Here is a 10,966-nt window from a genome sequence, read left to right on the forward strand (position 1 = left end):
CCCCTCGCATGCCGCAATATGACTTATTATGAGTTTCGGATAAATGGGAAAACTCTAGAAAAATTCATTTAAATTAGACTGGTATAATAAATTTAGATTATATCAATAAAATATTATGTTTTACTTAATTATACTTTTAGACACTAAAAATGTCTTATCAAGTATATTTAATAAAGTTGGGAGCAGACTCGAATTTTTGTTTTGTTTGTAAAAATAAGCTACAGTTGTAGCCTATTTATACGTATGTAGGTTTTATTATGCTACAATACTACACATACTAATTTATAATTACTATACTTACTTGTATGCATTCATTATATCTGATTGACTTACCCAGTTTTACAAGTACAGATTTAGCCCGTTGTAACGCATTGAAGACTAAAAAAATATTTTAAGCATACACTGAGAAAAAGTATAATATATAAAATTCAATTCGTATAGCACATATTTTTTAAAAGTCTTTGTGACAAAGACAAGATATTTTAATTATCGTCTAAATTGAACTGATTAATTTAAACCCAAAAGTTATAGTTATCTCATGAAAGCGTTATGTAAAATAAAAATAATGTAAAAGAGATTTGTTTTTTGGAACACGTTGTAAACATCTGGTAAACAAGTTTGTGCGGTCGACGCTAGTGGCTAGAGACAGTTTATACGGCCCTAGGAGCGCGATTCGCGGGCATGAGCGGACGTAAGCGAACAGACGGGAGCGAGACGTCGCGGAGGGTGTGACGGTGTGATGGTGCTATACATCCCGGCGACATGCACGAACTGTTCACGGTGGTGCTGTCGGGCAGGGACCTCTCCAGGGCCGGCGACCTCTTCTCCGTCTCCGACCAGTCCATCCTCGACGGACTGGGCGACGTGGTCATTTTTGCTATTATCTATTGCCGTTTCACTGTTCCGCCATTCCGCCATTCCGCTATTCCGCTATTCCGCTATGCGTCTACTTTCTTTAAATATTGCTGTAATTATCAATTATCAATCGTCAATCTTATAATAGTATTTATGTTGTTGTTTCAAACAATTAAAACAATGTGGTTTGGATTAAAGATGCATTTTATAGACAAACAGTTCATTATTTGTAATTTAAATATCTTTGTTTTTATATACTTTTTACAAACGCTATTGTAACAGATTATGAATAACAATGTTAGATAATGCTTATTTATTTAGGGGTAGGTCTTTCAAAAATGTCAGCTGCTTGGAAACTGATTAAAAACAAATGCTGCATCATTTGTTTGACTAAGAAACAGTGTGATAAAAAAGGTCCGTCACAAGTAGGCATTGAAATAAAACCACAATTTTCAATATTGGTATTACCGGTGTTAATTAATTGACTGCTTGCATAAGTCACTATATTTATTGATTAATAAAACTGCATCGTTTGAATTGTTTCGATATATATTAAATATTTTCTCAATTCTTTTGGAGTAATAAATCTAGGACATAATATCGTCCTAAATTTGTATACCAGGGCCCAAGCACTAATCACCAATTTATTTTCAAAAGATTTATCTATCGTAAAACTATAAAATATGTACTTAAAGTTGAGTTATATATGTTTTTGTAAATATTTTTTAAATCATTTATTTACTTTTTTAAATAATTATTAGATTGACATGATTTAACCGCTGTACGGATCTACTGAATGTTTTCCTCTTCTCGTTTCTAAGCCTTCTCTGTGACTTCCAACCAGCTGAATAATTAGCCTATCGACTTCTCGTTGTACTTTAACTTATTTTATTTATATAAAATGTACGCACTCACAACTGCAACTTCTAAACACCAAAGAAAAGCTTACGCCACCATTTCAATGTTCTCCTTAGGAAACAGTATGAAGAAGTATAATGGTCTGCTCTATCGACAGCTCCCATCATTTTTTCTATAATTTAAGACCATTTCTGGTTTAACAATGTCTTCTTCTATTCCACCCTATTTTTTATTAGTCTGATATTTAGTTTTAATGTGTTATTACTAGAAACCTAAATTTTTCGCGATTACGATAAAAGTATTTTTTGTCAATTTTGTGCTTTGTCCATTCCAAAAAGGGTAGTATTTATACAAATAGATAAGTAATATTTACCTGGTTATCAATAGCATATTATTTTCCCCTTATCTTACATATATTTGCTAAACTCCAAAAACTATTCGGCGGCACGCACATTGAAAAACTGTTAAGAAGATTAATCCTTATAGATAGTTGTAAGTCATTCGTGGTATTTTATATGAACAATTAAAGGGTTTAAAATGGGTAAATTTAATAATCAAATAACTTGCTAATAAATTAAGTATATAAAATAGATTTGTTTCATCATAGACACCTTGTACATGTAAAAGCCTATATTCTCAAGTGTGCCTGCCTTCTCGGATGATCAGACTTTAGGTTTCGTGGCATCTTCGTGTAGTAACGAATAGAAAATATATCAATTAAAAGCTCCAAAAATTTTTTAAAGCGAAGGAACCAAAAAACCAACCGCGATGCTGTGAAAATTGAATATTATATTTTATTTATCGCATATAATTAAAAAAATTGTTTTCGAAAAATGTATTACGATATTTTTATTTGCTATTTGCTTATCTGCAAATATGTACCTTTCACCCAAGTTGTAAAATTCAAGTAAAAAAGCTCGACCATCTGCTGGAAAAGATCCATTACGACTAATAGGTACATATGTATATGTATACTAAACGCAATAATTTATTAAAATACTAAATTAACCCAACGTCTTGGCTCATTTCTGACCATAGATATGGAAATTTTCGATTTACAAACATATATAATATGTGTGGGTTTAATAATATATGAATTTTCTTAAAGTTTAAACGATTTAAACATTATTCGTTTAATTAACAAAAATATATTATATAATATTCGTACTCAGCCGACATCCTGCTTTTTATAATACATACCTATTTCCAACATACCCGTTTCTCTCAAAATTCCAAGTTCAATTCTGACAACACTATTTTTGAAATATAATAAAACTGTATTTTTTACATTTCAGATCAAACAAATTACTGAAATAGCGTCACAATCAGATTATTGTCAAAATGACAACGACCAATCCGTCGTCGAGATTTGCGTCACTCGCGTCATCTCTTGCATCCGAGAGACGGGTAGTCTCGAAAAACATTGTACGGCTCTCGTGGCTTTGCTCGAATCTTGTTTGCATCACAACTTACAACCGAAACACAAAGATGAAGATCCACCCCATGCAAAGATCGCCGCCGATATCATATCGTGCATATTTTTGGTAAACTATATGATTCGATTGCGTTTTAAATTCTTTGAGATAATTTATTAACGAAGCGTTACATTTAAGGCATCCGACAATCAAAACTATAGTAAGAAGACTGTCATGGAAGCGGCGTTACCTGTCGCAGTAAAGTTTCTTCATAAAGGCAACAAAGAGTTGTCACGTAATATGGCACGATATTTATCTTTAGCTGTTATTCAACATGCCACTCTATTGCAGCCGCATGTTCAACAAATCATGGACTCTGTAATATCAGGTTTGAAAATACATAAAATTATGTTTTTGAGACTTGGAAATAACATAAATCAAATATTAACATTGGAGAGTTAAATTTATATCTCTTCCACTAAGCTCTACTTTAATCCCCACTTCAATTCGAAGCTAATCTTTAATACAATTTTCAGGAAATTATCCATTGTGCCGAGTGCTATCTCAGTTATATGAAGTATCACCAGGCCCGCTCAACGGACACGCTATGGCTTTAGTGTCCCTGTTGCCTCACACTGATCAACAAGAAAAACTGGCGCTATTGTCACTCTTCGAACTGATGGCTAAAAACGATCCTTCGGTTTTAGAAGCCAGCGTTTCTCAATTGCTGGCATACCTGTGCCCGAACACTTCTAGTAGCGGCGGAACCGGTTGCGTCTGCACCGGCGTACTTAAAGTTATATATTCCATATCCCAAAGGCGGCCTACGTTGTTAATAGAACACGTGGCGACTCTGCAGCGTGCCTCGGCTCCACCGCACGCCTCTTCTACTCACGTCATACTCGTCGCACAAATATTAACCGAAGTTGGAAAACTGAATAAAGTTAGTTACGTTGCAAAACCGACGATGGAGAAATTGATAAAATATAACGTTTGTGCTATTTAATGTTGCAGGAGCGTGCCCAAGAAGCGTTGAATTTCGTTCTTGAGCAATTAGCAGGATCTGAGAGATCTTGTCACACCGCTCTATTGAGGGAAGCCACTGTTCTATGCAGTACTTACCCGGCCCTATTCACCGACAAAGTTTTGCATGGTGTGAGACATAGAAATAACAATAATAATAGGTAAGTTAATGTGATACATGCGAGTTCAAATAAACACTAAATAATGCACATTTTTATTCAACAGCAGTCAGCAGAATGTCTCAAATAATAATCAAGTCAATCAAACTATGGGAGGTGTAACCATAGTGAAATTAGGCGGTCCTATTATTCCTGTCACGAATACGGCGACTAGTCACGTGCAAAGCTACGTTTCGCCAGTTTCAACCGTGTCTCAAAACAGCCCGCCGACTGCTACTCACGTGGGGTATACGAGAAGAGCAAAACTGGGAGATTCACGGAGTACGGGAAGATTGCACACTCCATCCAACACCCACCGGAGCATGACTAGATTAAATATAGCAGGTTTGATATTATGTAAAACGTTACGGTTGAACAATAAGTAACTTATTTGAAAATTATGATCTCCGCAAGTTAACGTCGCTGCTTAACTCGGTTCTAAGTTTTCATCTTCTGTTCAATCGAATAAAGTTAGGACAAAAATGATTGAAAAAGAAATAAATTGCTTAATTTGTATCACTTTCAGAGTATAATTGAATTATTTCAACAGGTGGTTCCGTCGGAGGCTTACACAAAAGTCTAACTCGTCTTTCGTCCTCACAACAAATCAATAATCAGACCGCCCAGCACAATGGAACGGTCAGCACTTCAGTTTCGAATAGCACCAGTACGAATAGCAAATGGGGTGTTGTGCACGCAGGCAGTCAACCCAGCAAGTCGGGTATCTCTAGTGGAGCTATCACGATCACGACGATATCGCCCCCTAGAGTATTGAGACATGGCAATTTAAGATCGCATCCTGTTCAACATTCTGGCCAGATCATAATAAACCAGGGTGCATCTTCAATAAGTACAAATTCAGCAGTAAGTATTTTAATTTATTATTTAATTGTTGACACTAGGGTTTCTCATATTGGATTTTGGGTTATCTTGGAATGTAATAAATTATGCCAATGTTTTCAAATAAAATAACCCGGATAAAGATATATAGGCTATTAAATATCTAAAATACCACTAATAATCATTTTTTCCATAATTGGTAATATAAATGTTATCTTTAACACAAAAAAATGTATCACAATGTACTTTTGTAATGAGATTTAAGAAAACAAAAGGGTGATATTTAACAGGAAATTATTTTGAGAAATTGTGCATTTAAATAAATACTTTGCTCCATAAAACGAATTGTTTGTGCATTAATGTAAGGTCTTAAGGTAAATATTCTGAGAAACACTTCACTGTTCTGACCAACACTAATGCACAAACAATTATTTTATATATTGCTCTAAAACGAAGAGGATCGATACTTTGATCAATTAATGTTCACTCAGTTTAGATCATAGTTTGCCGAAGAAATAGATTTTATTGACAAACAATCTGTAGGTCGCGTCAAGTCAAAATTGAATCAAAATTAATTAACAGCTAATGTAAAATTGTGTAAATCAAACTAAATTTATTATATAATTTATAGCTTTGTCACACCAAAGAATTATGGTGTCATTTTATGATCATGTGTATGTTTGTGTACAGTTTAAAACTGACCGGGATTCCAGGAGAGATACTAGTTGATTTTTCATGCACGAAAACCTGCTGGTGTACAGATCATACATATATATGTATATATTATTCAATAAATATTTGTTTTAGATGTCATCTGGTCCTTTGTTGCCGTCTTCGCTCGGATCTCCTTCACAAATACAATCCATATCAATAAACCCTCTGATGCTCGGAAAATCTTCAGATTCTATAGTCATATCGCCGATACCTTCAATTACTCCCTCCGTTTCGGTTCAACACTCGAACATGGCTTTGGGGCAAGTTTCCATCATCAACCCTTCTACGCAAAGTTCCATTTTAAATCCAAACGGAAGCTCTTCGTTAAGCCACTCGTTGGGCTCCAGTCCGATAACAGTGGGAGCCAACAATTCGGTAAGCATTTCGGGTCCAATAACCGTCACTTCGAGAAGAGCCAACAACACCAGCGTGACGATGATAAATCCGTCTCAGAGAATCAGCGTCTTCGAGCCATACCCCATGCGAGACACTGTACAACATTTCTGTGAAAAACATTTGGATAAAATCAAATTATATATGGATAAAGTTTCTTTAAAAATACCGCCACCGGTTAAATGTATAATTGAAGGTATATATTTTATGAAAAATAATTTCTATTAAATAAATATGTATTTTAATAAATGTAAATTTTTTTTATAGAAAGGAGAGCGAAAAAACTCGCTAAACTTCTTTTCGCGTGCCAAGCTAGAGGACAACATTGTCTTTATTCAAGGACATTTTTCACAATGCGCACAAGAAATCCAAGAATTTGGATACATTTAATGTTTATGGCTTTGCAAGTAAGTGATAAAACATAATGGTTATATTCATATTTATTCTTGTAGCACTATTTGTGCCCTATCCTTATGTTTGATATATAAAACAACATTAAGTGTATATATTTTATTCAGGCAAGATCGTCGAGCGCGTTAAGTAGCCGGGATTCGAGTGTGAGCAGCCTTAAGCATTGCTGGGATATATTGAAATGTGAAAACAAGACATTCCTTACATTAGTCACAAGTGCATTTCCGGGATCTAAGGTTTGAACTTGTATATGTATGCTACCCTCGTCTTTAACGCTGATTAGATTTAATTGAATTTATGACATCTTAACAGGATCAAGAGATGCTATTAAACGAGCTGCGGCAATCAGGGTTCTTTGATGTTTTTGAATTGAATTCGGCGAAAGAAGGAGAGGTAGCACAATGGGGATGCTTTTTGTGTAACCACCCGGAGAGAGCAGTCGGTTTTTTGAATGGCAACACGCAACCGGTTATCGAGGGGCAGCTGAAAGAAAAGAAAGGCCGCTGGAGATTATTTAGAAGATGGCGAACCAGATATTTTACACTTTCTGGAGCTCATTTGTCATGCAAAGGATCGGTATGTTGGTTCATTTTTGTCATACGAATCACTGATTGTATTCCTCTTGTGTACACCTCACATGATGCTTTTTTGGATCATCAAAATCTTGTTTACACTTGAAAATTATTTTCAAAATGTTAACTTACCATTTCAGACATTTGTCCCTCCTACTTTATTTAATATTATCTATGGTAATAGCAATTCGAAATATATAATATATCATGAAACTAGAAACGAGATCATCGAAATGTTTTCAGAATCATTTATATAGTTAATTAATAAATAATATGTACAATATATATAAAATTTTCAAAAATGAATCATTTCGTGGATTTAATGTTATTTGCTTATACCGAAAGTATTATTGACTTAGGAAGAGATGAACAGGGACGCCATTTGAGGGCATTTGCCCTCCCTTGATTTTGGCCAAAAAAATGCATCACATGTAATGAAATATAAATCTTAATGAAATCGAAATATACAAATGACGCCCATGATTCTAAACTAGATATTTTCGGGTTATATCTCAAAGAAAATCTATAAAAACGGTCTCGAACCTATTCCTAAAATATGTCGTTTAAGTAAAATCATATCAGAATACATTTTCACCAGTAGATATATATTTTTACCAGTGAAAATATAATTTACCTGGCAGGTGCTAGTAAAAATATATGATTTCAACTTTTTTTATACGTAATATATACTTTTACATAATTATTATTTATTTACTTGCAATCTATAAATGTTACAGTGAATGTGTATTTTTCAGTGAAGTTATATTTTCACTAGTGAAGTCCAAATACATTTTCACCAGTAGTTTATATTTCTACCAGCGAATATATATTTTAACTGATAGGCGCTGGTGATATTATATGCTGCTCTAAAATGTCTATGAAACTCAATTTGACAGTTGTGAAACGTCCATTTAGTTGTTCTTTTTATTCAGTTCTAAAATCAATTTTAGTAAAACTAAAATACGCCATTTTATCTCTCAGGGGAAAATAAGCTGAAGAACTACGGACATACGTAGCATTTCCCATGTTTATCTGCACTTGGATATCATACTATGTTTTAAAATTTTGATAGCTATCCTTATCGATACATACTACAGACTTCTAATATGAATATTGGTCGAAGTGTATTCAAACTGAATTTTGGTCAATAGGAGGGCGCAAAAACAATTATCACTTCTCAGAAGTCAAAAATTCACGTCAAAAGCAATAAAATCGTGTCGGCGCCGATGCAGTGGGAACGCTCGGTACCGAGCGTTCCCACTGCGACGGCGCTGACACGATTTTATTGCTTTCGACGTGGATTTTTGACTTCTGAGAAGAGATAATTGTTTTTTGCACCATCCTATTGGTCAAAATTTGGTTTAGATATGCTTCATTCGATTCTCACTTATTGTAAGTCGTAATATTAAAGTATTAATATGAACGACCACTGACAGGCCAGCTTTTGCCGCTCCCCCACCCCCCTCCCAGATAAAGCTGAAATGTAGTCCCTGGAGATGAATGTGCCAAGTGAATGACTAAATCCTTGGATTTTAAAATGTATAATACCTTCATTTTTCAATGTAAATTGTTGTTTCAGAGTGGCGGTGAAAGCATCGATATTAATCAGATACGTTCTGTAAAGGTATCACGAGGTGCTAGAAACATTCCAAAAGCTTTTGAGATTTTCACCGGCGATCAAACCTTGATACTGAAGCCGAAAGACGGAAAGAACGCCGAAGAGTGGGTGCAATGCTTGAGTATCGTGGTCGCACACTCCCAAGCCAGAGATGCCCCCGCAAAATCCAACAGCCTTCCTGCCAGGGGAATTACATTAAAAAACATTTAAATATTTTAAACACGTATCGTACCACAGATTCAAATGGTAATACGTCTTTTGAACTGATGGAATGATTATACATATATTACAGGTGAAAGGAAAATATCATATTGCCGTTAGTTATATATATATATATTTTTTTTGTTTATTAACTGTAGGTGATTTGGAACGAACTAAGTATTGAACCAAATTTAATTTATATTTTGCCTTTGCAAGTATAAATGTAATTAATAATTATATATATATTAAGTTTCGACTGAGGTTCAAACACTACCGTAATAATTATTATATATGACATTATTAATTTGGAGTAGCAGTAGATTGCGATCCAGTGCCATTTTTTATTAGCATTTGTCAAACTAATTAATAAATACCATTTTTATTGTGCAATAGATTGGATATTACATAGATTTAATTTCCAGATTTTAAATATAAATATGATGTTCTACCGACATCAAAAACTATTGAATTTGAGATTTTATTGAAATTACTTAATATTTTTATACTCATTTTACAGCGTACTTAAATATTAATTAAGTTTTGTTGGTGTAAAAAATATGATTTATGTTTCAAAGTATTCATCCTTTACATTCCAAATCATATTAAATTTATAATCCAGTGCTTCCAAAGTATACTGAATTTTTAGGTATTTCATTCCATGATTATATATCAACGCATTTACAGTTTATCTATTTTGATACAGAAGGCGGCTTGGTAATTAAGTATATACTTTTTATATACATATATAATATAATATGTTGTATTGAGGTTGAGGGTTGAGAGAACTATTGAGATAAAATTTACTTCTCTCACAATGTTGAATATTTTTTTTATACTTGTGAGCGATATTGACGATCTATTATTATATATTCTAAATTTTTAGTTGAAATATGCATATTTTGCTAATATATGTGATATATTTTCAAAAAAAAATGTACTCGGGACCTGATCGTTTTATGATGGCGACATGTGCATTGAATATGTATGTATATTTGCATACAGGTATATTGTTGTTATTTTACATATTTTTGATACTGTATGTTTATGGAATTGTCTGTTGAATTTTTAGATACGATTATACACTAATCGACGTATACTTGTGTATTTTAATATGAATATGGTGAGAATTTTTAAAATTGTTCTGTCAATTTATATGAGACTGTACATAAATGAGAAATGATTTTTAATATATTATACATTTTTTATAATTATCTACATCTTATTTTAGTGTTATTATTAGATTCCCTAGTAAAATATAGCTTAAAACATTACCGACGGGGTAATCACTACTGACTAATGTGGGCAGATTCACAAATCCAAAAATTTTCTATATTATAGTTTTGTCTTATTGATTTGGATATCTTCAAATACCTCACAAATATTAAAAATAATGAAGTTATTAAAAATGTGAATGGATAAAATGCAATACAATTTTAAATAAATTTAGATGTAAAGCCAAAAAAATTGGTTTCCAGTCTGCATTAGTTCAACTAAAGCCAATTATTTGGCTTCCCACTGGCAATTGTGTTCTGGTGTGTTCGTATTAACGCTTCATTGTGCTTGAATGTACAGTAGACCCCTCCAATAAAACGGTAAATTGAGGACGTGCTATTTGGGTGCCCGTTATTTTCATGCGTGAGCGAGCCAAAAGAAGGATATATCATAACACTCTTGATTTGTAAGTACATATTGCAAAAAATTGTATGAGTATTTTTTAGACCTCAAACTATATGCACCCAATTTACTGTGTTATTGAGGGGTCTACTGTATAATCTTAACCCTTTTCGCTCGTAAGGTGCGTGAGACGCACCATTGCTTGGCTCTATATTACTCATAGGGTGCGTCAGCGCACCATTTCAATTAATGAAATATAACGTCGATTTTTTGGTATTTCCTGTGCATGTTTTG

General features: G+C 33.6%; 1 protein-coding gene across 1 annotated transcript; it reads left to right on the forward strand.

The window, feature by feature from the left end:
• The first annotated feature begins 701 nt into the window (after positions 1–701).
• On the forward strand, positions 702–10,271 carry melt (ventricular zone expressed PH domain-containing protein melted). The gene is made up of 12 exons (XM_088182862.1): positions 702–867; positions 3,009–3,257; positions 3,327–3,516; positions 3,665–4,071; positions 4,143–4,312; positions 4,377–4,654; positions 4,860–5,173; positions 5,957–6,452; positions 6,524–6,663; positions 6,775–6,903; positions 6,980–7,243; positions 8,819–10,271. The coding sequence occupies exons 1-12, from the start codon at positions 763–765 to the stop codon at positions 9,065–9,067; spliced, it is 2,991 nt and encodes a 996-aa protein (XP_088038988.1). The 5' UTR covers positions 702–762; the 3' UTR covers positions 9,068–10,271.
• The last annotated feature ends 695 nt before the right edge of the window (positions 10,272–10,966 follow it).

The sequence above is a fragment of the Plectrocnemia conspersa genome, unplaced genomic scaffold (assembly GCF_051122295.1).
Source record: "Plectrocnemia conspersa isolate PC_06_02 unplaced genomic scaffold, ASM5112229v1 ptg000003l, whole genome shotgun sequence".
NCBI lineage: Eukaryota > Metazoa > Arthropoda > Insecta > Trichoptera > Polycentropodidae > Plectrocnemia > Plectrocnemia conspersa.